The following is a 26578-nucleotide window of genomic DNA, read 5'->3' on the forward strand; positions in this document are numbered from 1 at the left end:
AGGATTCTTAAAAGGAGGTTAAGTAGATTCGAAAATGTCATCCGAAGAAAGGCAAAAGGGCCAAGTGGCTGAGGTTCCCCTGCTGGAGCACGTGCAGGAGAGGAAGCAAGAGCTGGCTCATGATGGAATACAGGCTAGTTTTGTAACTGTGAGGCTGGAAGGGCTTCCAGAGCAAGCAAGGCCCAAGCCCTCTAGCCAGTGCCTGGCCTCAGGCTGCCTGGCTCAGCTGGGAAGGAAGGGCTTCTGGTGCCCAGTCAGTGTTTCTGCAGGGTACCGGGCTGTTCACACTGGTGATGCTTTAACACTGGTTCATGCCTCAGCTGGCACTGAAAGCTCTCAGTGCCTCCAGCTACCTCGGAGCACTGCCTGCAACTTTCCCAAAAGGAGAGATGAAGACATCCCTGAATGGATATCCTGAGTATGGGGAGTTCAAACTCCTCCTTACTGCCTCTGGGATGCCCTGAGTCCACCTCAGGATAAAGCCCCCGTCTTCACCCTCACCTTGTTTTTAATTCCCCAGACAGCTGGCCCAGGACCTGGCAAATCTAAGAGGGAACTGTCCCCAAGGAAGACTTGAGTGCAGGAGAAATGAGTTGCTGCTATTTTCGTCAAGGGGCAAACAGATGGAAAGGGTTTTTGGTGTCTGCCAAGTGAGGTCAGTTTGAATCGATGGCCAACAGGTGAAAATTCAGAGTGCTGCTTGCGGCCCCCGGGGTGAGCCTGTCCCCTCCCCACAGTGCTTTTCACTGAGATTTATCTGACAGGGAAAATGTATCTCTTTTTCAAGTAACTGAAAATATGAAGAATGGGGATGAAGGCATGGAAAGATTCCAAATTAGTACTGTCGTGCTGTTATAGATTATACCAATAATAGCTTGAATAATTTTGCAAGGTTTCTTTTCAGAAGCGAAGGGAAAAAAAACCTGCTAGTTCTGCAAGAGATCATTTCAAATAGAGGTTGGGCACTTTGCATTGGCAAAAACTGCTTCATGATTGAAAAAAAAAAAAAAAAAAAAAAAAAGCACTGCAAGGAATTATTTTAAATGCCTTTCCCTTTTTAAAAGTTTTCTGATGTTGTTGAAGAAAGAACAGCGCTGCCTGCTCGCTCTGACCACCAGATGGCTGTGGTCCCTCGCACACCCAGCTCGGGCTTCCCCATTGCAGAGACAGCCCCTCCCTTGGCAGTGACGTGCTTAGCAGGCTCTGCCGCCCCGGGGGACAGAAACAAAACAAAGTTTTTCCTTATTCTAGTATTTCACTGCAACCATCAGCCCTGTGCACACTCGCACAACTACCACTCCAGAACATGCATCCACGTGTTGTGGCTGCACGGAGGACGGGAAGGGGTGCTTGTAATCTGCCTAAGCATCCATTAATAGCCACACTGGGAACAGGATCTTGACCTGGACAGATATTTTGCATGACCCAGAACAGCTGTTGCTATGCCAGATGAAGAAAGACATAACTTCCTTGTACTGGGTCAGAGTTGCTCCACATCTCTAAAAACGAAATATATGCTAAAAGTTAATGAGAATTTCCGTGATGTTTGGGTAGCGTGATACTTGGCGTGCCAGCATCACATTCATAGAGGCAAAAAATTACGTTTCTCTTTTACCAACCACTAACCTCCAAATAGTACATGAATTTTTCTAAAGGGAGGTAACAAAAATATGTCTTGACTTCCCACAGTATTGTCTCACAAAGTCAGCACAGAAATGTCCAAAGCCAGTACACTGGGAGGGCTGTTCTCCATTCCACAGTACTTTCATATTGCTTTGCCATGTCAAAACTTCCTCAAAGCTTATTTTGAATAACCAAATTCTCTCTCCCTTCACAAAATGAGAATAAAGCCACTTCCCCTTTCCTTAAGATTACTGTTGGTGCTGCTAAGAGTGGATGAAGATGCTGGGAAGGGTATGGTGGGAACCCAGTGGGCAGCAGAGAGGTGGGTTGTGAGGAAGGACAACACTTCTGTAGGTAACTCATTTTTATCTGTGTAGGTGGCATAAACAAACGGAAGCACAAGAAGAGATGAAGAGGCCAAAAGAAAAAAAAAAAAAAAAAGAGGGAGGGAGGATAGGAAAATGTATAAACAAATGAGAAGAAAAGTGCCTGCCCCAGTGCTTAGGATCAAGGGAACAGAGATGGTCATTGACAGGATGGCTCTCCATGAGTACAAGTTTGCTGCAGTGCTGTCTCCAGCAGCCTTCCTGCAGGGCTGGACGTTGGCCCTTGCCAGGAGTCCTTGGACGGGGTATGCAGGGGTGCTACACTGTGCAACAGTGAGGCTGGGGGCTCAGTCCCGGCAGGGAGGCTGCCAGGGAGAGGGGGGATGCAGCAGGGATTTTCTCGGGGGGATCAGGAATTCCCTCCCAGCACAGGAAAGCTACATGTGCCTGTATCCAGGCACTTGTTTTCCTAGCCAATCTCGGCAGCAAAGCGTGGATCAGGCACGAAGCAAATCTTGCAGCAGGATGAGGCAAGGACACAGCTTTCCTGTGGTTTTAAGGGGGTCTCTTTCACCAGCACAGAGTGGTAGGAGAATCTGTGTTTAGAAAAGTTGCTGCAAGGCACTTCAGTGGTATTTTTAGCTGCTTGACCCAAAAAAAAAAAGCTTAAATACCAGATCAGTTTCAGAGAGAGAGAGAGGTGCCAATTTCTCTGAGCTGTTTTGCAGCCTGAGTCCAAAAAGGAAAAAAAAAAAAAAAAAAAAGAAAAGAAAAGAAGAAAAGCCAGTGGGTGATCTGCCAGCAGTGCCCTGCTGCCGCTGGGCAGGGACATGTTTTGTCACACCATGAACCATCAAGTCCAGCAGGGCAGTCAGGTGGTGGCTGGCCCCATACCAGGCACCTTCAGTCTCACCATTTGCCGAGCACCTTTGGTCCCTCTCCGCCTCTGCCAGACCACACCCAGCAGCTGAACACTACAATTCAAATCCCACGTCACCTTGTTAATGATTATTTAGCCAAAGAGCTGCCGCCACGGCCTTGAGGTCCTGCTGTGCCCACCACTGCTTAGAAGAAGGGCTGAGCCCAAAGCCCTGATTCGTCGGAGCCTGGGATTCCAGGGAATGCATCCCCCCAAAAACGGGGATGTTCTGGCTCTCTTGCCGTGGGGGCTGCAGTCCGTATGCTCCATCGTGCACAGGGCTCTCCAGTGCTGAGCCCACTGTGCCATAAACTAAGGACTTTGAAGAAATATCTGCCCTTTCTAACCCTTCTTTGGCTTATTTCTCCTCGTCAGCATGTACCTGTCACCCTCTCAAAAGACAGCAGCTCGGTGGGGTAAATGAGGTCCTGCCTGCTTGCCCTGGAGCGATCCTTGGTAATGAGCGAAGGAGAGGGCACAGGCTATGCCACAGATACCTTACGTGGCCTTGAGTAAGTCACTTAAATTTGGCGCATCCTAAATGCCTGTCTCTAAAATGGCTTCGTTCCCACACATGGTTCCTTAGTTTGCTATTTTCCACCAGCACAAGTGAAAGCTGGGTGCCCATCCGGCCCCTGAGTGTTCCCATGCCTTGACTCCCCCCGTATGGAGCACGGACTGTCCCGGTCCCAGAGCAGATGGCCACAGCATCCTCCACGTCTCCAGGTCAGAGAGGTGTGCAGCTTCCCCACCTTGGGACACCAGCTTTTCCAACCCTTCCTGCCTCACCCGGTGTGGCTCTGGGAAGGACAGCTGAAAGGGGAACATTTTGTGGCTGTGAGCGATGCCGCACGTTCCACCAGGGCTCCCCCCCTCTCCCACGAGCCCCAAAACCCGCAGCCGCCTCTCGCTAGTGCTGAGTCAGCCTTTTCCCAGCGTGGGCGTCCTGCTGAGTCAGGGTCAGGCCGGGCGATTGCTGAGTAAAGGCTGCGCGAGGGGCGCTTTGCTGAGTCACGGCGGAGCAGGCGCCACGGGAAGCTCTTTATGGCAGCGCGGAGATTGCAGCTGCTGCTCCTGGCCCCGGTCCCGCTGCTCCGGACAGCTGGAGAAATCTCCAGAAACAGCCCCTTCCTTCGGCCCAGCATTTCTCCTATAGCCTGGAGCAGGGAACCACGCAGAGGTCGTTTGGAAACCTTGGCGGGGAGGGGGGACTTGGGTCTCGTTTTCTGTGCAAAACTTGGCTTCCAGTTCCTCCTTCTCCTGAGGCGTGAGCAGTGTGGTACAAGGTCCTCCTTGTTGAATACGTGTTGTTTGTCAAATCCAAAGTTTCACGGTTTGTTCTGTCTCGCAGTCAGGGCACACTTTGTTTTCCACGGTTGTAGCACTGAAACAAAAGAGGGAGCAGCACCGAGTGAAACACTTTCACAAAATGGGATTTTTATTTGCTAACTCTGCCCCACTCCCTCCCACACCTCCATTTGGCTGCCGAAGCAGCTCCTAGCTGGACACAGGATTGATTCCCATGGCTACCAAGACTCTAAGAAATGTGGTGGGCTCTACTCACCCTCCCCCAAAACTTCACCCCAGTGTACCCATAACATGGAGACCCGCTGTGTGCTTTAGGTCGCTGCCTGACTCTGGTCAGGCATATGCTTTTCAGGGTGCTTGCACTGTTCTCCCTCCTTCTCCCCGCTCTGTTTCCAGACAGCCCAGGCTCTCTCCTTGCCCATAGCTCTGTGCTATATATACCCATACATCTGTGAAAATATGTATTGTAATATGCATTTCCTATTTTTGTCATGCTGGTTCATTTATCCTGAGAAATCTGCCTGTGCCTCCATCTCCCACCACACCATTTTCTGGGGTTCCTGTGTGTGGGGTTTGCCTAGCACAGCCATGCCTGGCTATCCAACCCTCCAAAGGTACCAGCAGTGCCAGCCCCATGAACAGCTGCAGTGCCTGAGCTCCCAATAGGGATTTCCAGTGCATTGGACTCTTGACCTCCTTTTTTTCCACCCGTATCGTTGATCGAGACTGGGATTTTTGGATGCTGAGAGAGCAGTGAGCACAGTAAGTTCTGCCAAGGCAGGGCTGGGAGAGGTAATGTCCCTTTGGTAAACACAGATTAACACACAGGATATCCCTGTAAATTCCAGCATGGACTCCTTCCTAGAGCAAGTAACTTTAAGCAGTTATCGTAACTCCTTTTTCCCCTACCATTACACAGCAAATCCTGGTTACTGAGTCAGCTTTCCGAGTGCAAACCAGGCAGCTGCATTTTGCTGTGTCATGGTTTGAGAGAGCCCATCATTCCCTCTGAGCTGGCTGAGGCTGGTTTTCCCCACGCAAGCCAAGCCAAGCTGAGCTGAGCTGAGCCTGCCAGAGCCCAGCGTGGAACAGTGCTACCCACAAGGGACTCAGGAGAGCTGACTTTGCATCCCGTGACTGCCTGTGTAACTAGATACTTCTGGCCATAAATCTACTGGCAAAATAGGCTGCTAATGTACAAAGAGGGGAAAATTCCCCACTTTCCTGTTCCACATGGAAACACTGACCCCTCAATAACTTTCTGTTGTTTTTAACCATTCATCTCCCATCTCATGACTAAGCATTTTCTCAGGGGCTGGGATGTGCAGACAGGCTTTTAAGCCCAGCAGGAACTTTTGCAAATATCTTCTTGCCTGAGGCTACTTTATTCATCTTTGCTAGAAATCCCCTGGGCAGTTTTGCTGGTGTCCTCACAGTGCGTAGCTCTGGCACCACCCAGCCAGAGATCGATGGCAGAGAAGGAGACAACAGGGCCTCTGGCAGGCACGGTGGAGACCACAGCTCTGATACTTCAGTGATATTCAAGCAAAATTTCCTAGTGATCTGGATGCAGCTGGCCTCTGATTTCCCATGGCCCGCTCTGCTCTGGGAGCCAGTTTGTTCCTTCCACTAAAAGCACACATCTCCTTCCTCGTTCACCGCTCTCAACTGTCAACTTCCAAAGTTCTCTTTGAGGAAGAGATGGCCCTCACGAATCCCTGCTGGCACATTGGCTCACTCGGTGTCACTGACCTTCCCCCTACCACAAAGCAACAGCTCAGCAGAAGCAATTCAAGTCCTTGCTGCAGAACACTGGATGGGACCAGAAATGCTCCAGGCCAGCAACTGCAAAGATGATGACACCCCACTTTCAGTTCTCGTTCCATCTTGCTGCAGGGCATTTGGGCCTTTCCAGAGAGCTAGGCTCAGTCTCACAGCTGCCCCATCCCAAGAAACCCAAATCAGCGGGAGATCAGACAGCATAAATCACTTATGGGGCATGGCTTGCTTGTCTGCACCTTTGCAAATCTCCTGGCAGAGGTGAGCTGCATCTCTTGTGACCTGCCATGGGGAAGGTAAAGCCCCAGGATCCAGAGGAGGTACTGCTCCATGTCCTGGGGCAGTATGGTTACAAGCCAGAAAACCTACCTGGAATGGTAGCAACATGACTAGACTCTCTTTTTCTTCCCCCGAGTCTCATTCAAACCTACCACAATCCTGGATGAAAAAGAGAAGGACTTTGGGATACATCCTTTATATGGCCTCCAAGCATGCAGCTACTTGGAAGAAGGCAGGCAGGCAAGCTGGGGACAAAGTCATTGGCTTGAAAGCACCCAGAAAATCCTTGGGGAAGAACTGGGTGCATTGCCAGGGCTGCAGGTGAAAGGAGGGGCAGGGCTTGAGGATTGGATTATTTTCATATGATTTCACAAAATGAATATTACTCTCATAATATAATTCTTATTCTCATGTAATTCTCATATGTTTCCTACATCCCTCCACTAGAACTAGAGGTTCAATTTGTGCTCCAGCTTCCCCTGTCAGAATAGGACTCACTGAAAATGACAGAAAATGAGAGTATTAAGGAATTATGCCAGAGGGAAACATTCATTTTGGGGCCATCTCTGTAGCAAACTGGTATCAGTGTTTCCAGGAGGGACTGGCCATGCCACTCGCTGCTCTACACGTGGACTCTGCACTCCCAGGAGATGTTTGGGGCATTGTCACACTTGCTTTGAAGATTCAGACATCCTGATACATTTATTTTACCTTACAGAAAAGTAAGCAAGTTGTCTGCAGTGGCATGGGGGTAAGAATGGAACGTGTCAGCTTTTTCCCAGCATGCACTGTTGCTTTAAAAGACAAAAGCAAGACAGGAAAAGTCTGGCTGAGTCAGGATGGAAATGCTGAGTAATCCTTCCTGAACACTGCAAGCCAGATGTCTGCTGGAGTCAAAAAAGAAGCGAGGAAGCATATTTTTTCCAGAACAGCTTTTTAACCTACAGCCTCCAACCCTGCTGGGGCTGGTGTGGGTGCAGTGACAGGGAGACAGGTGAGGTGCTGGTTTGGATGGCAGCATCCACAGAGGGGACTGGCTGCAGAGGGACAGCAGACGCCACAGTCCTTCTCCTTCCACCCCAGGCTCTGCCTCCCCACCACCCCCTGCACGACTCTGTCAGGGACTTGCTCACACCTGCAGCAGCAGGGGAATGGTGGCTCTAAGTGCCCTGCTCTTTTGGGCTGAGCACAAATGTGGGATTTCCCAAAGCACAGCTAGCCAATGAATCATCTATCCCTGCTAGCCCAGCTTCCAGCCCAGCTACAGGTGGGAAAGAAGGGCCCATCTTCATTTGTTGGCTGCTTCACTGACCACTTTATCAAAAAAAACCCAGCAGAGCAACAGCTACTGGCAGAAGCACCATGTCCAACTCTTTCCCCACATCAGAGAAATTATGTGCCTTTGAAAGTCTCTGCAGACTCCCTCAGTTTCCCCCAAGTCCCGTATGATATCTTTTCAGCTCTCCCAGCCTTCTGGGTATCTAGGAGATGGAGTGCTATTTTCCTAAATTGCCCTGCACGCTGCTGTGATGACAACAGGAGCCAGCTGTCAAACTAATCAGATGCCATTGTTTCCATGAGCAAGAGAGCATGGAATGGATTTCTCTGCACGTCAGCACTGGCACACCTGTGTTGGCTCTGTGCACAGCGTCAGGGTTTGCTGCCCAGTGCCAAGGGCAAGGGGGAACTGCTCAAGGGCAGTTCTGGCACCTGCAGGCCAGAGGTGGTGCATGCCTATGCACGGCCATGGGAGATAAGATGCTTTTACCTGAGCTGTGGTAGAGCAGGTGAGGGTGAGTGCTGGATTAGCTTTCCAGGGAGGGTGCAGGGGACACAGACTGGGGTGTAGGGAGAGAAGGCTGCTCTCCCTGCCCCAGGCACTAAATCCACTAAATCCCCTGTAAATCCACCCTCCTTGTCCAACCCCACTGTCTCCAGGACAACGAGCACCTCTTGCAGTACCCGGGCTCTGCCTGCCACGGGCAAGGCACTGAAAGGGTTACAGAGCCAGGCACCCTTAAAAGAGAAGTTTCTGGACATCCTCTTGTTTGTGCTTAGTTATCAAGATGCATCAGGTGACTTCCTTCTGGTTCCTTGGGGCTGCAGGCCAGGAGAGGGTGACAGCCAGGCTCGGAAGGGAAGTGCTGCTGTGTTGCAAGAAGTTTGTACTCACACTGAGGTCAGCGGTTCACTGCTCACGTGGCCTGGCCGTATAAAGCTGGATGTGGGAGCCAGGCTGCCCAGCTCAGAGCTTCACTGTCCTGGGAGCAGAAAGGAAGGAGGAAAGCACGAGCAACAGCAGGGAAGCAGAGGAGTGAAACGACGTGGAGAAACATGGAAACTTCCCAGGCGCACAGCTCCGAAAGGTGAGAGCGGGACGGGAGTGAGAGGGAAGCGCTTTGCTAGGGGAGTGTTGTGTTTCTCCCCTTGCTTTTAGGCATGCTGTTCCTGTTCCTGCTCTGCAGGGAAAGGCATGCTGCTGCTTTCACTTCTGGATGGAGTCTGTCAGTCTTGCTTGCTCGGGACAGTGTTTGGAAAGCTGGTGCTCTCTGACTCCCATCCACAGCTCTCCGGAATGCTCTGCTCCTTTTCCTGCCATCCCAGGCTCCCCCTTTTGTCTTGGAGAGCTAAGATCTATTTTGTCAGAGCAGACAGCACTAATACCTGTTTCACTGTTCTTCCCCAGAATGTCCACAGACCTGTCAGAACTGTTGAAAGAAGCTACCAAGGAGGTGCACGAGCGGGCGGAGAATACACCGTTCATGAGGAATTTCCAAAAGGGGCAGGTGTCACTCCAGGAGTTTAAGGTACTTCATAGCAGCATTGCTTGAGGATGGGATTTCCTCACCAGTTAGATCAGATGGGCTGTGAGGGCACTAAAGGCAGGAGGATGGGGCCAGTCCAAGTAAGGAGGATGGGGACATGATGCTGTTATCAGCATCTCCTATGAAAAAGATTAAAAACATCAAACTCCTGCACCCTGAGGTGTTACTGGCTCCTCTTGCAGAAGGTAGGGAAGGACTCTGCATATCAGGATGGACAGCCAAGCTGAAACAGGAGAAAAAGGACAGAGAGGTTGATGGAACTAATGCTATTGCTTTTCTCTTCCTTCATAAATGCCTGCATGATAATTATTGCCAGTGATGGTTAATGCAGATAGAACTATGTTCAGATACTTGAGCAGCTGGAATGCCCAAAAGAGGGGGAATTCTATATTTACAACACTCTAGGCAGCTGCAGATAGAAATAATGATGGGATGGTGAGAAAGTGAGGATGTGGGATCATTGCTGGCACTGAACTTAGCATTATCACTTGAGTTATACCACAGCTCAAATCATGAACAATAACTCAAAAGCAGACTGAGTTTGAGCAATCCGTGTCTGCTGCTAACAAGCAGGAGCCTGTTGCTTTTTTCGAGATAAAAGAGAAACATTTCCACATATTAGCCTAACCTGGCTAGATACAATTCCTGGGATGTGAGCCACATAACAAAGCCGTGAGCAAAACCAAAGCAAACACCTGGGCCAGAAATTCCTGAGAGACTGTAGGATGTGACGCATGGACTTGCAAATAACAGCTACCGATTCAACCTGTGACTTAATTACTTTGTTGTTCAATTGTTCCTTGGCAAATAAATCCACAAAAGTAGGAAAGAGACTACTTACTTCTGACAGATGACATTCAGAATACTTAGTCAAGCATAAATTCAATCTCAGATACTGACTTCCTGCTGTTAGAAATACGGCATTGGTTAGGCAGTGAACTTTGAGACAGGCAAGAGTGTAAAAAGACCTTCAGAAATAAAACTTTGTTTCTTAGATGATTTTTATATGCTGTCAGGGGAACAAGATGGGACATGAACTTTAAAAATTAACAAGTTTAAAAAATCCATTCTCATTAAATCACTCCCTGCCTCTGAAAACAGTTAAGCTATATTTTTGCTTAATTTTTAAGGCAATGTTCCCATCTTTTGTTTCTTTTCCAGTAAGCTGGGTAACAGGTTACTGTTTAAAAAACTCTGTTTTTGTTTACTCTCTTGGCAGACCTATATATCTGCCCTGCTATGTGACTCCCCAGATGGTGGATATTTGTTTCCACAACCAGTCACTGCCCATGTGCTTATCAAAGTCCTGTTTGCTGGCACAGTGGGGAAAGGTTGAAACAGGAACTCTTTTCCTGCAGAACTGACAGCTTTGTGAGAAAGGAAACTGCTTTCTCTCCTGTGAGCAGCATAATCCCCCCCTCCCCAGACTCACCTGTACTGCAACACCTTCATCTTTTACCCTTTGCTGCTCACAAGGGGTCCCAGGGTAAGGAAGGGGTGGTGTAGGTGTAACAGCCTCTGAAAACAGAATGCCTGGAAAAGGAAAGAACACAGCTATATTGTCTCAGACCACGTGGAAAAGCTGGCAGATAGAAAGTATCACATAAGCTGGGAAAAACAACAATAACAATGGTTTCAAAATAGAGGGGAGAACACAGCCTCACAGCACTCCTTCACAAAGGCATCTTTCAGAGGCAGGCTGTGCTTCCAGCTCCCTTTCATCTTGTCTCCCTGGGGCAAGCAAGGAGGCAACCCCACTTGCATGCCTGAGTGAGCAGAGTGGTGGTGCTTCAGTCCCCAGGATGGTGGGATGCTGACAGGATGAATATGTTGAAAAATAACCAGAGTGTGTTAGCATCTCACAAGGCCCCACAAAGGGAAGCCACGTTTTGGAGCATTCAAATTTGAACAATGTACCAGAAAGGATACCTTTGGGAATACCCTATTGACTGAGGGAATGGGAAGAGACCAGGAATGCTTAAGCAGGGCTCCAGTTTACATGACATCAAGCTGCAGGACTTCAACTTGAAGGCAAAGCAGTGACTTGAAGAGCCAGTAAGACCCATACCTGCTGGAAAGGGCTTGATTGTGGCCTCAAGCAGAAGGGGAGGGACTAAACAGTGTCTCCCTGTACCTTGCACTCTGTTTTCCACACTGGAAATCTGCAACATCACAGATGTGCATGACTCACAGTGGGTGTGCCTTTTTTGTTAGTACACTTTTTCCCACAGACTTGAGAAAGGCAAACACATGCACCTGTAGCTCATCCTCTTTCTTCCCTTTCAGATGGTTACGGCATCCCTGTACTTCATCTACTCTGCTCTGGAGGAAGAGATTGAGCGTAACAAGAACAATCCAGTTTATGCCCCAGTGTATTTTCCGGCGGAGCTGCACCGCAAAGCTGCCCTGGAGGAAGACCTCAAGTACTTCTATGGCAGAAACTGGAGGGAAGAGATCCCATGTCCTGAGGCTACTCAGAAATATGTCGAGAGGCTCCACTACGTAGGCAAGAATGAGCCAGAGCTCCTGGTGGCCCATGCCTACACTCGGTATTTGGGAGACCTGTCAGGGGGGCAGGTGCTGAAGAAAATTGCCCAGAAGGCCCTTCAGCTGCCCAGCACTGGGGAAGGGCTGGCTTTCTTCACCTTTGATGGGGTCTCCAATGCCACCAAGTTCAAGCAGCTCTATCGCTCCCGCATGAATGCTCTCGAGATGGACCTTGCCACTAAGAAAAGAGTCATGGAGGAGGCCAAGAAAGCATTCCTGTTAAATATACAGGTGAGTAACAACCAGTCAGCCCTGCCAGCCCACATCCTCTCTCAAACAAGAAAACAGCTGAAGGGAAATAGAAGGCCAGTATTGCTGCTGGGGAGCTTATGAGAAGTTGTGGATCAGGGTGAGCTGGTCAGAGTTGGATGGCCATGCTTCTCCGACCTGGGAGCCGAATAAAACAGGGGTCTCTGAAAAGCTCTTCTCCCTCCCTTCGTGTTTGAATCCGGTCTCTTCCATGTGCCACTATTCAGATACGAATGAGGGCTCATACTGGAGTGGGGATTACCATCTACTATCTGTCCTGCCTCTGTGGTGAAGTTCCACAGGTCCTCTGTGGACTCTGACTAGGTGACAGGTACCTTGCTTTCCTTCCCATCAGAAGATGGGCAATAGCCTTCTCCTTAGCTGAAAGCTTCAAGGAGAATCTGTAAATTGAGCAAGGAGTTTGAGAGACATCCTCCTGACCTCACAGGCAGCTTTTGTTCTGTGCAAAATTTGCCAGGAGACTTGGACTGAAGCCTCATGACTTCCTCCAGTTCCTTAAGTGGCTGGAGAAGGGGCAAGGGGTCCACTGAAAGAACAAGAGGAGGCCACATAATGAGACAGCATTCCTTCTTCTCAGGTGTTCGAGGCACTGCAGGAGCTGGTGTCCAAGGGCCAGGAGAATGGTCACCCTGTGCAGCCAAAAGCAGAGCTTCTTCGCATGAGGAACATCAACAAATCACATGAGCACGGTAAGAGACTTCTAAGGGCAGGTGCTTCACAGTGCTCCTTTGTTTCCTTCTCCTTCCTTCCTCTGTCCTTATTTGTAAAAGCCATTGGGAAACAAGCACGAGGTGCTTGCCCCATCTCTTCTCCAGCCATCAGCAGGTAGTGCAAGGAGAGGCACTGCTGTGTGCAAAGCTTCTTCTGGACATGACAGAGCAAGGATAACACATGTGGGCTCTCCAGAAAGAGTGTCAGTGAGGAAGCTTTACAAAAAGAGACTCCTCTCTCCACCTCTAGGGCTTTAACAAATGTAAGGTTCATTCACCACAGGGAAAACTGACCTTGATTTCAGAGAAGAAAAGGCATCAATTTTGGGTGCCGCAGATCAGCCGTGGTGCTGTGATGCTGACAGAAGGCTCTTCTGGACACACAGTCCTATCCAGCAGCCTGTCCTTTTGGACTGTATCTCCCTCTGATCATTTTCCTGCCTTTCAGAAGTATTTACTGAAAACACTCCAGAGAGTGTGCTGGGTTTATAGTGAGCACTGCTCTGGATGGTGGAATGTAATCAGCTTGTAAGTCAGGCTTGTACCTGAGTGAGGAGCAAGCTCAGATGTTTACAGAGCAGAGTGGTTTCCATGATGACACGCAATTCAAATAAAAAAACCCTTGCGACCTACACATTCTGAAACTAAAATGGAGATTTTTTTCAGTGCATACTGGATTGAACCACAGTTTTCCCACAGCAAAGAATGAAAAGCAAGCCTTGCCTTAAGCATCTCTAGATAGTGAAGCTTAAAGCAGCTTCTGTGGGAAAGACATTAAAGGTTCTCTGTGAAACTTTGCCATTCCTTTCCCAATAGATGCATACAAGTAAGATTTTTCAGAAAAACCTAGTGTTGGATGAGGAATCCCATCCTGTAGCTGTACTGCAAAAATTGGTTGGAGTGCTGAAGACTGTTCAAGGTCATTAGATGCCTAACTAATTAAATCAATGAGAAATAGGAGACAAAATGCCTTTTAAAATTCTGGCTTAAGTATTTATCTGTCTTCTGCACACATCAGGGGTCTGATGGAGCTGGGCAGCGCAATTACAAGCCTGTAAGGAGACAAGGGAAGAGGCTGGTAGTCATTTACAGGCAGAGGGGTTGTGAGCCTTTGTGATTCCCAGGTCAAGTCTGCTGCTTCCCTTCTCCACTGGGAGAGCAGAACCTGCTGCCACCGTTTCTCCCATCTGGGCTCTGGGCTTTCTCCTTCTTCCCTGGATGACTCCAGCAGGGTGTGCTCTGGCACTGGGGAGAGCAAACGTGGCATGTTAGCAGCTTCTTGCCACAACCTCTTCTCACTTGTCTTTATTTTCTTTTTCTCTCTATTTGATCTAGGTCCAGCAGCTGGAAAAGAAAGTGAGAGGACAAAGATGAGAAATACAGACACAACACCCACCATGTCCCTGGTGCGGTGGATTGTGGCCCTCAGCTTCCTCGCCATGACAGTTGCCGTGGGCTTATTTGCCATGTGAAAAAGCAGGACCTTCATCTTCTCTTTGTGACTTCTCTCAACCTGAACTAATCCACCTTCCCCAGTCCTTGCGAGAGAAATTACCCCTGACTGGGTACTGTGATCTTGGTTCTGCCACTAATACTAGGAGACTTTTCTCCCCAGAAATCAAAGAGGGGTTCTCTTTGTGCTGTAAGGGGGTTCAGGCAAAGTCTCTCCTGTGCTTGGTGTGAGCTCTTCTCAGAGACTAACTTTATCACCAAAAACCAAGGGTAGGAAAGGCTAAGAACAATGGCCAAGAATTGTCGTTGCTTTACAGAGTGCCTACAAAAAGCATACAGGATCAGAAACACAGCTTTGACATCTGTCTTTCCTCAGAAATACAGAGCTCCTCAGAGCTCTTTTTGCTCAGTTTTTTTATACTGCTAGATAATACTGTGATCACTTTCTCTGTAGAGCCACATGGTTCCCATGGGTTACAGACGGTTTTGTATGACACTAGTAGGTCTTTGTTAATTCTTTGTCCAATCATTTTTGGTCTTTGAAAAGCAAAAGACAGTTGTTGAAGATACAGTGTCATTCTTTTCTGGTTGTATAATTTATACACATAATAAATTTCAATGTAAAGTCTTCAGGCCTGGTGTTTCCTATTATTAAAGCCTTACCCAGGGAGAGAGGAAGTGTCTTTCTTCCTCCTGGTTTTATGTCTTTTGGAGCTGCTGCCTGCACAGACGTGACAATAGACAGAAGTGGGAGCTATCATCAGAGCCAGACTCTGCTCCCACTCAGTGCTAACAATAACCTGTTATGAGCTGGGGCAGGTTCCTTCAGCTCCTACACACTGCTCTCTATTTCTAGAAACACCATGAAATTCAGTGAGCGTGCAAAGCATCTTTGAGGGGTGGAAGAGGTACGTAAGAACTGGCTGCTGTTCTATCACAAGCAAAAGGGGATGGGACCCTCAGCTGGGGGAAACCAGGACAGCTGTCCCTGAGCTGCCAGCAAAGGGCTGCATTACCAGGCTGCCTTTGCAAGAACTTCAGCGTGAATCAGAACTGCAACTATGTTTTCACCACCCAAAAGTTAAAGGCATCCTAGGTTTTGGTTGAGGTAGCTGAATGAGAGGCATCAAGCACACAACCACACGCCCTCACCCGAGTGGCAAACCAACGCCCCTCACTCCCAGGAGTCGGCACACACGTGGCATCACTAAAGGCACTCCAAACACACAGCACTGCTGGAGCAGGCCATGCACACAGCTTCCTGTCCCTGCCTTTTGCTGGGGCAGGTCTGGAGGGCTGGCTTTGTGTCCAGCCACAGGCCCTGCCTGCTCCAGAAGCTCTCCCAACACAGGAGAGGCTGCAGTTTGGGTATGGCACTGCAGGGACTGACAAAACTGCTGTGTTATCACCCCAGAGTCCTCTCTTTCTACCAGAAAGCCTCTGTGATCAATCTGTCTCCATGATCTGCGTGTTCTGGCTGTGACCTTAATCCCAAACACAGGTGTTCCTACTGATCTATTTTAATGACCAGCACTGAACCTGCTCAAGGAACAAGAATCAGAAGGCAGGTCCTGCTGAGAATGAGCAGTGGGAAAACAGCACTGTCATCATTCTTAGGCTCTTATCTACTACACATCCCTTCCCCAACCCCATTTAATAATTCTCTCTTTGGATCCCGCTGCCAGAAAAAATAGTTAATTCTTGAAAAAGACAGTCAAGTGCTTGAAAAGCAGGGATATGAGGCTTGATAGCAATACAAGAACTCGTTCATTCCGATTTGTATTAAATTCTACCCATTCAGTCCCTCTAAAGCACCCCAACAAAACCATTTTGTTCATTCAACCATGCTGAGGTAAGATCCCAAAGAGCCAAACACGTGTCCATGAGCTCGGAATCACACTGCACCACACTCAGCCCCTCTCAGCCCCTCTCCACTGCCCAGAGAGCCCGACCTCAAAGTTGGAAAATACAGGTTCTGGCTGGCATCATACCCTCCCTGCTCACAGCAGGAGAGGTGGTGCTGTGGGTATCTCACAGCCATCGCTATCACACATTGAAGGACTCCAGACCGAGCCTCAAGTCCACAGAGGTGGAGACTAAGGCTTTGTTTGTACATGCTTATGATCTTTATGAATACATCTGGTTTCTCTGCAACGACGACACCGTCTTTATTTCCCACGGCTGCAGCTGAAACCTCCTTTGCCATGCACTCCGCTTCCCAGCTTTCTCTTCACCTAGGGCGCACACTCCCACCCTCTGGAAGGGCCAAAATGTGCACCCAGCCACCTGCCAGCCTTCTCCCTAAATTCACTACTAGCCAGGAGGAAGGCATCCCGGAGAACTCGTGTCCTGAAGCCCTGAAGCAGTGACAGGCCCCAGGAGCCTACAGCAGTATTAATTCACCTCATTCCCGCACCTCCCGGGCCGCTCCCCCCGCCCTCAATGGTGTCACCCGCTCCCCCTCCGCGCACCGCCGCAATGGTGCGGCCCACCCGCCATTTCGCCTCACTCTTCGCTCCCAGATTTCGCGCCAAACCGCTCGGGGCGGGCAGGGGGCGGAGCGCCCCGACCAATCAGCGGCGGCAGCGGGGCCGCGCGCTCCCTCTCTGGGCGGGGCGGGAGGGCGGCCGCGGCCCAATCGGCGGCGGCGCGCGGCGGGCGGGCCAATCGGAGCGCGCGGCGGCGGAGGCGGCGCGCGCGCCCTGCGCCGGTTTGGTTTCCGCCGCGCGCCGCTTTTGCCGCGAAAAAGTTGGCGGCGGATTCCGGCGGGAATCGAGGTGCGGGGCGGGAGGGGATTGGGATTGGGGGTCCCTGGGGCATTGCGGGGAAAGAGCGCGGCCAGTGGGGGTGGGGTGGGGCGGGGTGCGGAGCGGAGCGGCAGGCGAGGGGCGATCCCGCGGAGCACTTGGTGCGGGGCGGGGGAAGGAGGCGGTGGGAGCTGACCGAGCGCTCTCGCCCCCGCAGAGGAGCAGCAGCCGCGATGTCCGGCTTCGACGACCCCGGAATTTACTACAGCGACAGTTTGGGGGCAGATGGGTCCGTGGACGAGGGGCAGGTTCGGAAGTCGCAGCTGCAGAAGCGGTTCAAGGAGTTCCTGCGGCAGTACCGAGTAGGCACAGACCGGACGGGCTTCACTTTCAAATACAGGTGCTGCTGTGGCCCCTTTTCTCCTGCAGTGCACACCCCACATATACAATAGTCACTTATCTCTTCCTGTAGGCCGTAAAAAGCTCGGTATTAAGAGATGTTTGTATTTAACCTGATAGAAAAGTGGAGGTCTGGTGTACTCACAAATTTTTAGGCATACAGACAGTGGCAGAGGTAGCAATAGAGGGATCCACACTGCCAGGCTTGCACTTAGTTCTGAAATTCAAGGTCTGTCCTTGAAGTTGTAGTGCTTTCTGGTCTGGAGTATTGTCTGTATCCATTAAAATCAGTGCAACACTCTCCACATGCGCCTTCCAAGTCTATGAAGTTCCTTTGGCCATCCCTTTGCTTATGCATTTTGGAGACACAACTGAGAAAACATGGAGATACATCATAATCAAGGGCTAGAACAGTCTTTCACCTCTGAATTTCATGACTCCTGGCATTTTTAAGGAAAATCTTGTCTGTTCTGTTATTACTTCCTTTGTTTTAAATTGCGTCTTAGGATTATAACTATCCTACATAGAAATTTTCTCATTGTTTATCTGGTCACGTAACTCTAGTAAATACTTTACATTGCCACTGCAAGCACTGGTGTCCCTGGTCTTATGTCACCTTTCAAAGTGGGCTTGGGTGAAAGATTGCCCAGGTTCCCCTGCGCTTCTCCTAGCAGTCACCTAATTTTCCCTGTTTGTTTTCCAAACCAAGAACTACCTGCAGAACCTGCCTTTTCTGATCTTTGCTTGTTCTAAGGCCACTGTGGGTGACTGGTGCTTTCTGCCCTGCAAACCTTTGCCACTTCTGCCTTCCAGGGATGAGCTCAAACGGCACTATAACCTGGGGCAGTACTGGGTGGAGGTGGAGATGGAAGACTTGGCCAGCTTTGATGAAGATCTCGCAGACTATCTGTACAAGCAACCAGCAGAGCACCTGCAGCTGGTAAGAATGGAGGTTGGCAGCCTGGTTGGCAACCTAGAACGCTGTCACATCGCGAGAGCAGCCCTGACGTTCTGCTGGGACAGACCATTAAAGCACAGCTATTCCCTCTCTAGTTGGAAGAAGCGGCAAAAGAAGTCGCAGATGAGGTCACTCGTCCTCGTCCCTCAGGGGAGGAGACTCTCCAGGACATCCAAGTGATGCTGAGGTCAGATGCCAACGCAGCCAACATCCGCAGCCTGAAGGTGAGGTGAAGTGAATCGGCTGCCACGCAGAGCGGTGCTTGTGTGGGTGTGATTGCAGGGTAGCTTTTGCTACCTGGTCACATAGCTCACAGACAAATTTACAAGCAGTGATACACTGCAGCTTAAATCTGACTGCAAAGGGCTATTATTGCTGGTTCCTGCTGCAGGGACGTTATTGCTGTCAGTGATGTTCAGCACAGAGTGTTCTGTCCTTGGCGCTCATGCTCTGTAGTTTCCCTCACATCCTCCATTGATGGCTTTCTCACTGTCCCCTCACCTTTTCCCTTTCAGTCTGACCAGATGTCCCACCTTGTGAAGATCCCCGGGATTGTAATTGCAGCAACCCCTGTGAGAGCCAAAGCCACCAGAATCACCATCCAGTGCCGCAGCTGCCGCAACACCATCAGCAACATCGCGGTGCGCCCAGGCCTGGAGGGCTACGCTCTGCCCAGGAAATGCAACACGTAAGGACTGACACAGGAATGCTCCAGCAGGCTGGAGGGGGAGAAAAGACTGCATTCCTTCCTCCTGCTCCAGCTCTACATCCCATCCATTGCAGAATCTGCTCCCTGTTGTACAAGGCAGCAGCATCTGCACTGCTCTGCCTCCACCCTTCGTGCTGCCCATGTGCCAGTGTGCAGTTGTGGCTGGCAAGTTTTAGCTGTCCATCTGTGGTCATGCTGATTGTGACCCTGCATGGTCAGTGCTGCATGCAATGTTGAGTGACCATGTCCAGGGAGTTCTTTTTATTCATAGGGAACTTTGCCTGTTGTATGTAAAGGTCCATTCCTGCCTCCAGCTGTCCCATAATGCTGTGTTAAGCTGCTCTCCTCTTTTCCAAACAAACTCCTTGCTTCCACCTCCTGAGGGGGTTGTTTTGTGTTACCTTCCTTAGGGATGCTTTTCTACTAGCCTTTTTATCCTGCTTTACAGCTCTTGGTGCCTGTGAGAGCTGTGAGCATTAGGCTGCCATCATGCTGTAGCTCTCAAGGCAGTGAGTCCTGGTGGGTTGTATCTTTGGCTCATACCTGCCAGTATTTATTTTCTGCACCTGAACTCTTAATGCAGCTTGAGAGGGGTTTGGGCTGGGGATCGTTCTTGTGTGTGGTCTGTACAGCACCTCATTCCTGATCCCTGACTGCATGAGTGTATCTGCACTCTTGTGTTGCCTTCCCTGAAAGCCCTGCATGGAGTCAAGCATCAGTCGTGCCATTCTGAGATGGCAGCAGGACGTGGAGCTGCTCTTTGTCTCAGAGAGCTTGTAAGCTAGCAAGGCAGATATGTCTTGAGAGACTGGGAGGTGGATGTCAGCCTTGTCACATTGCTAATTGCTTTCTCACCAGAAACCACTTAACATTTGCTTCGTGCATGAGGTTATAAAGAAAAATGCCCTGCCGTGTCACTGAGTCTGTACTCTTACCTTCTGCGTAATTAATGAATTACCTTCCTCCCTGCTTACAGCTAGCAGGGGAGGGGAGGGAGGCAGGGAGAGTGCTCAGACAAGTGACACCCTGCCTCTGGCTTGTTCTCATGTACATATTTGGCAGCTGGTGAAGACAAGACAGAGGGCTTGGTGGCCTCCGGTCTGGCCCCGTATGTCTGCCCTTACCTGCTGATGTGGCACTGCTTGGAAGGGGCAGCTGCTCCTTGCTGTCACTGCTGTCCCCTCTACAGGTGCACTCCAAGGGGTGGCTCCTGAGTGCTAACAGCCTTCCCTGATTAATCTCTCTGCACAGAGAACAAGCTGGTCGCCCAAGGTGCCCTCTAGACCCCTATTTTATCATGCCAGATAAGTGCAAGTGCGTGGATTTCCAGGTCCTGAAACTGCAAGAGTCCCCGGACGCCGTGCCGCACGGGGAGATGCCCCGGCACTTGCAGCTGTACTGTGACAGGTACTGGCACAGCCTTCCCACCCTGACCCTGCTGGCTGTTGCTGGTGCCATCCTTTCCCGCTACCATCCTCTGCTTTCCCCTTCTAGGTACCTGTGTGACAAAGTTGTCCCAGGGAACAGAGTCACTATCATGGGGATCTACTCCATCAAGAAGTCTGCGCAGAGCAAGAACAAAGGCCGTTACAATGTGGGCGTGGGCATTCGGAGCGCTTACATCCGCGTGGTGGGCATCCAGGTGGACGTGGAGGGCTCAGGTGAGGGCTGCTTTTGGTGTGCATTTGGTCTGTGTTGGTAGCCTGGTGTTGCGAGACACTCCCCACCCTGTTCCTGAACAAGGTGATCCCTCAGCAAGGACTGTTTGAAATCACAGCCTTGGTCTTTCTCTGGTGTTCATATAGCAGAAGGTTCAAGCCATTCCAGGGGTCTGACTTGCCCTGAGCTCTGTCTAGTTGTGTGCTGTAGGACTTTTCCTCAGTGATATTAAATGAGGAGGTCTCAGTCTGAGTCCTCCATGGTGTTTAAGTGATTTTGTCTTACTGATCTTAGTGAGAATCTGCTAAGCCATCCCTGAGGATCCCAGCTGAAGTCCACGGTTAAAATTGTATTTAAAACATGGTCCTGACTGTAATTTTCCCTCTGGTTCCTGCAGAGCTGCTTTGTCCAAGATCCTTTTCCTTACCAGCCTCTAAGGGCACAGCCTGCCTTGCTGGGTTAGCAGATGCTTGCCCTCTCCACCCTTCCCACCTGGTGGCACTTGGCCTGATCTTCAGGAGGGGATTTTGGTTGTCGTGTGTGGGGGGGGGGAGTGGTATAATTTCCTTTAAAACATCCATTTGTTCACTGTTGCATCATTCCCCTCATCCCTGTACAGGACATAGCTTCACAGGCTCAGTGACACCTCAAGAAGAGGAGGAACTTCGTCGCCTTGCTGCCATGCCCAACATCTACGAGACCATTGCCAAGAGCATCGCTCCCTCCATCTATGGCAGCACTGACATCAAGAAGGCCATCGCCTGCCTCTTATTTGGAGGCTCCCGCAAGAGGTGGGGAAGAGTCAGCTTTTGTTATCAAAGTCAGTGCTTTGTTATCAGAATAAAGGCTCACCATCTCTCCTCCCTCTCTTCTTCCCAACTCGGTCACTCCAGGCTCCCAGATGGCCTGACCCGCAGAGGGGACATCAACTTGCTGATGCTGGGGGACCCTGGCACGGCCAAGTCCCAATTGCTGAAGTTCGTTGAGAAGTGTTCACCCATTGGGGTACGTGGCTTGAGGTGCCCACTTGTAGTGCAGCCCTTTTCTGCCTTCTGCCCCTTGTCTAGCACCAGAGACACGACAGTAGCCACAGCAGACACCTGCCTGTGCATCCACAGGTGGACTTGCTGGCAGAGGTGTGAACTGCCACTTGCAGCACTAGCTTAGAAGGGATGGGGAATGAGGGAGGGAAGGGGAAGCAGGTCATGCCTTTTATTATGCTATGAGCCAGGCTGTTTGCAGATGTCCACAGACGTGCCTGGTGCTGCTGTTTATTGTTGAGACTTGATCAGCAGAGGGGTTGGCTGGTCAGGACAAATTAAGTTGACTGCAGCACAAGCACGGACCTCCAGCCTGAGCCAAGGCATAGAATTATGTTTTCAGCAGTGGTTTTTTGTAGTCTCTATTAAACTCGGCCTCTGTCTGTATTGTTCTCTCCAGGGGAAAACAAAGCTAATGCAGCAGCCCACCAAACAATGAATCACTCCCTGTTCTGTACTTAATATCTGTGTTTGTGTGTCTGCGTGCCCTCCGGTGTGCCACAGCTGCTTAGTCCAAGGCTTGGGATGAGGCAATAGTCCTGCTCTTTGCCCAGCACATCTGTTTTTTTACATGTGCTGAGGGCTGTTCCTGAAGGGTTCTTGTGTTTCCCCCTGGGAGCTCCGGGCTTTGCAGAGCCAGGGGTGCTTTATCTCAGCTAGAGCAGTGGGCTCCTGGGTGCTGCAGCAGCTGATGTGCTGTCCCTTTCCTTGTCCCACACGCCACTAGGTGTACACCTCGGGAAAAGGCAGCAGTGCTGCCGGCTTGACAGCCTCAGTGATGCGCGACCCTTCCTCCAGGAATTTCTTCATGGAGGGAGGAGCCATGGTGCTGGCAGACGGGGGAGTGGTGTGCATTGATGAGTTCGACAAGGTACCTGTGGGGCTGCCTATGTGGGAGTGGGAAGGAGAGCCCTTGGGATGCCAGCTTGTCCCAGGAGAGCCCAGAGCTGCAGGAGGAAGGGCAACTCCCTTGAGACTGCCTCACTTCCTTTCAGGGAAGGTCGGGGGGGATGGGGCTGCAAGGGAATTCAGTTACATCCTGCTCTCTTGGGTGGAGGTCCTCACAGAGCTTTATGTTGGGGGTCACTTCAGTAGGTGTGTAGCAGCGGTCTGGCACAAGTGACTGATGGTGACTTTTTCTCCTTGCCTGGTTTCTCTCACCCGGGATGAAAAGATGCGGGAGGATGACCGCGTGGCCATCCATGAGGCGATGGAGCAGCAGACCATCTCCATTGCCAAGGTGAGCTGTGGATTGATGCATGCTGCCCTGAGGTGGGAAACTGAGAGCCCAGCAACCAGTGGTCACACATCTTTTGCCAGAACTGCCCATTTTAGAGTCCAGGCAGTGGTATTGGTGATTGCTGATATCTCTGGTCTGAGACCAGTTAGCCCTGCATGGAGGCTTTGGGCAGCCTGAACTTCATGGCTTCTCCTTGCTGGTCACTCTCAGGCTGCTCCTGCAAACCTATGCTTTGTGCCAGAGCTGCCTAGGAGGACTCAGTCCTGGCTGCCTAGTATTTGTCTCAGATCACAAACCTGGGGTGAGGGCTCCTCTGTCTCTGCCTTTGACAAGAGGTTTTAAATGAAATTACTCAGTGCTCAAGTCTCAGCTGAAGCCAGTCCCATTGAGAAGGACATGTGGGTCCAGCTGCACCATTACAGAGCAATTGGGTACCGCTTAAGGGGCTTTGTTTAAATGCAAGTGATTGAGGATGAGTCCTTGAAAACAGCTTTGGACCTTTCACTGAACTAGTGGCCTTCTTGCCCTGCTGTGACATGGAAGTGGTCTTGACACCATCCCTTTTTTTGCCTTCCCCCACAGGCAGGAATCACAACCACACTCAACTCCCGCTGCTCGGTGCTGGCAGCTGCCAACTCTGTCTTTGGGCGCTGGGATGAGACTAAGGGCGAGGAGAACATTGATTTTATGCCCACCATCCTGTCCCGATTTGACATGATCTTCATCGTTAAGGATGAGCACAATGAGGAGCGAGACATGGTGGGTTGAGCCGCGCGGGTGCAGCTGGGACTCACAGTGCCCCTTTCTTTGGGAGGAGGAGGCAGGGAGGTTCCTGCTCTCTGACTGCCTTCTGCTTTCCTAGACACTGGCCAAGCACGTGATGTCCTTACACGTGAGTGCCTTGACGCAGACCCAGGCCGTGGAGGGCGAGATCGAGCTGAACAAGCTGAAGAAGCTCATCTCCTTCTGTCGGACGTGAGTGACGGGAGTGCATTTTTGGCAGCACCCGGGATGTGCGGTGGGAGGCAGTGGTGAGAGGCAAGAGGGGCTCACAGTGGTGCAGCAGCATGGCCCAAGGAAGGGAGTGGTGCCCAGGGGACCCTCCCCAGTGGTGCTGCCTCTAGCTCCAGTCCCCCCTTGCAGGAAGTGCGGCCCTCGGCTGTCGGCAGGGGCGGCGGAGAAGCTGAAGAACCGCTACATCCTGATGCGCAGTGGCACCCGCCAGCACGAGCAGGAGAGCGACCACCGCTCCAGCATCCCCATCACCATCCGGTGAGCAGCACCCCCTCCTCGCCCACCAGCACCTCTGGGGTTGGGGCTGCGTTACTCTGGGGTAACCCAGGAAGGGGGTTGGCGCAGTGCTGGGATGTGAGGATGTGGCCCTGAACCGGGAAACACTGAAAGTGCTGTGGGTGGGGACAGGAGGTGCCTGGAGTGGAGTAGGTGGGGATGGCAGGAGTCAGGGGGAAGAAAACACCCTTTTAGCTGCAGTAGAAAGCAGGGAATGTCTCCTGTGGCCACAGGCAGCTGGAGGCCATCGTGCGCATTGCCGAGTCCTTGGCGAAGATGAGGCTTCAGCCCTTTGCCACCGAGGCAGATGTTGAGGAGGCCTTGCGGCTCTTCCAGGTGTCCACGCTCGATGCGGCCATGTCGGGCAGCCTGTCAGGTAAGGAGGAGGTGTTTTGTGCTGGGGGCAGGAGAGACATGCTGGGCCTGGCTGCTCAAGGCAGGGAGAGACGAGCTCCTCTCCCATGACCTGGCTGTCAGGCGCAGGTGCTGGACCTCCTTTCTGAGCAAAGACAAAGCAATGCTTGTGGCAGCAAGGGGCTGCCATGGCTGTGGGGCTGTGCCTCACAGGGAGGGCAATGGCAAATGACACTGAGCGTCTCCTGTGCTGGTCAGGGGAGGGCTGGTCTGGCCCCTTGTGGTCCCAAGGGCAGAGTCTGGTGCTGGAGGTGGTTCCCCAACCTATTAATTCTCTAATATCTTTCTCTGTGGGGGTGAAGACAATGTTTCCTTGGGCAGCAGCATGGAACAAAGGGTTTGAAGAAAGCTCCAGCAGTCAGGTCCATGTTCAGTTGTGTAGCTGGTGCTCCACAGCCTTTGATGGTGCAGTTGTTCATGGGTTCTCTAAAGTCTCTAAGCTAAGCTGTGCAGGTATGGTGGGAGACACAGGAGATGAGCACCTTGTCTTGGAGAGTAACATCTGGGGAGTTCACACAGTGTCTCCCTGCAGGGGCAGAAGGCTTCACAACACAGGAGGACCAAGAGATGCTGTCCCGCATTGAGAAGCAGCTCAAGCGCCGCTTTGCCATCGGCTCCCAGGTGTCGGAGCACAGCATCATCCAGGACTTCATGCGGCAGGTGGGTCAGAGACCCCGTGGAGGGCTGGGCTGTGAAACCAGGGACCCCAGGCTGCTGCTGGGGGCATGAAACCCCTTCCCAAGAGCTGACTGAAGAGCCTTTTGGTCATGCCTTTGAAGTTGTTTGTAGGGAATGGTGTGCAAAGTGATTGCTGAGTTTAAGGGGACTGAGGCGAATTTCTGCAAAAGCTCTGAGGTCTGGGACTGGTTTGGGGTCCTACCCTTGAGACCAGAACCGTTTGATTTGTGACACTGGCTGCAGTCACACCTGAAATAGTGAAAGAGGAAGGGAGCATCAGTATCTTGGACTATTGGGCTCTCTCCTTCTAGAGAGTCATAGCCAGGCTTTAGCAGAGGTTGCAGGTTCCTGCTGAACTCCTGTCAGCTATTCTGTGCTGGCTCACCTTCCCCTGCTCTTCCCTTTTGCAGAAGTACCCAGAACATGCCATCTACAAGGTGCTGCAGTTGATGATGCGGCGGGGGGAGATCCAGCACCGCATGCAGCGCAAAGTCCTGTACCGCATCAAGTGACCGCCCTGTCCCAGGCTCCAGAAGGGAGCTGCTGCTGCTGCTTGACACCTGCCCAGGAGCAGGAAGAGTGCCCCAGGGAGCTGGGGACTGCTCCTGAAATAAGCTTTTCCTTGGGGAGCCAAACAGCCCCAGGCCTCCGTCTTGAACCAGGGTTTGGGATGGTTAGGGTTTCCCTTGTGTGCTCTGTTGCTGTGTCGTGTCCATGTTTCTTTGAACTCCAAAAGCTTTTAGTTTGTATTAAAATAAAAACTGATAGTGGTAGCTTGGGATCTTTGGCCCTGAGGGGCAGAGGGGGTGGATCCCCTTCCTCCTTTGGAGGTGGTGCAGGATTTTGGATAGAAAGGTGTCCCTCCTGCCTGCCCTCTGTTACGCACTTGCCCTCAGTCAGGCTCCAGCCTCATGGGAAGCACCAACAGCCCTGAAGGCAGAAACTCATTTCTCACTCGGGGTTTGTCTATTAAGGCATAAAGCCTGTTGGCACAGGCTGTCCAGTTGGGCTCAGCAGGGTGGGAGGCACTTTACCCAGTCCCTGTGTGCAGTCTGCTGCTTGCTTTCCCCTCGGCCAGTGGCAGTGAAGCAAATGACTTTTGTCCTGCTTGTTCCCTGCTCTTTGCTTGCCCCTCTTTGCCTTCTCCCAGGGCTTGTAAAAGCAAAGCCCTTTATCCTGAAGTGTTAAGGGGCTGTGTGAAAGCCTTGCTGGAGGCATGGGCACAGTTCCCTGCTTGCTCCAGTGAGGATGTGGATGCAGGGTAATCCCCCTGAGCTATGTGGTGTCCTCCAAGTAGTCCCTGCCACCTCCTTCATCTATGCCAATGGCCGTGGGGAGGACTGTCCCACACACCAGGAGCCTCTCCTGGACACTGCCCCAGGGTGCCCTTGTGCAGCCTCTCACCC

The 26578-nt window shown here is 51.3% G+C and overlaps 2 protein-coding genes and 1 long non-coding RNA gene across 4 annotated transcripts; 2 read left to right on the forward strand and 1 right to left on the reverse strand.

The window, feature by feature from the left end:
• Positions 1 to 6917: 6917 nt before the first annotated feature.
• Positions 6918 to 10576, reverse strand: LOC125324786. The gene is made up of 2 exons (XR_007203129.1): positions 10492 to 10576; positions 6918 to 9282 (listed from the first exon to the last, which is right to left on the reverse strand). It is a non-coding gene; the product is annotated as an uncharacterized LOC125324786 (long non-coding RNA).
• HMOX1 (heme oxygenase 1) lies at positions 8458 to 14666 on the forward strand. Of its 2 annotated transcripts, XM_048301110.1 has the most exons (5): positions 8458 to 8600; positions 8921 to 9041; positions 11346 to 11837; positions 12454 to 12565; positions 13922 to 14666. In XM_048301110.1, exons 1-5 carry the CDS (start codon positions 8569 to 8571, stop codon positions 14056 to 14058), a joined length of 894 nt encoding a protein of 297 aa, XP_048157067.1. In that variant the 5' UTR covers positions 8458 to 8568; the 3' UTR covers positions 14059 to 14666. The 2 variants fall into 2 exon arrangements, with proteins under 2 accessions (XP_048157067.1, XP_048157066.1); XM_048301109.1 differs by lacking the exon at positions 8458 to 8600 and having other exon boundaries at positions 8715 to 9041.
• Positions 14667 to 16725: 2059 nt separating this feature from the next.
• MCM5 (minichromosome maintenance complex component 5) lies at positions 16726 to 25945 on the forward strand. The gene is made up of 17 exons (XM_048302303.1): positions 16726 to 16815; positions 17003 to 17185; positions 17998 to 18124; positions 18238 to 18366; positions 18658 to 18830; positions 20103 to 20258; positions 20346 to 20512; positions 21130 to 21301; positions 21404 to 21515; positions 22278 to 22421; positions 22725 to 22790; positions 23373 to 23549; positions 23653 to 23765; positions 23934 to 24062; positions 24314 to 24456; positions 25027 to 25154; positions 25583 to 25945. The coding sequence occupies exons 2-17, from the start codon at positions 17019 to 17021 to the stop codon at positions 25682 to 25684; spliced, it is 2205 nt and encodes a 734-aa protein (XP_048158260.1). The 5' UTR covers positions 16726 to 16815; positions 17003 to 17018; the 3' UTR covers positions 25685 to 25945.
• Positions 25946 to 26578: the final 633 nt, after the last annotated feature.

Source organism: Corvus hawaiiensis, chromosome 4 (genome assembly GCF_020740725.1).
Source record: "Corvus hawaiiensis isolate bCorHaw1 chromosome 4, bCorHaw1.pri.cur, whole genome shotgun sequence".
Lineage (NCBI taxonomy): Eukaryota > Metazoa > Chordata > Aves > Passeriformes > Corvidae > Corvus > Corvus hawaiiensis.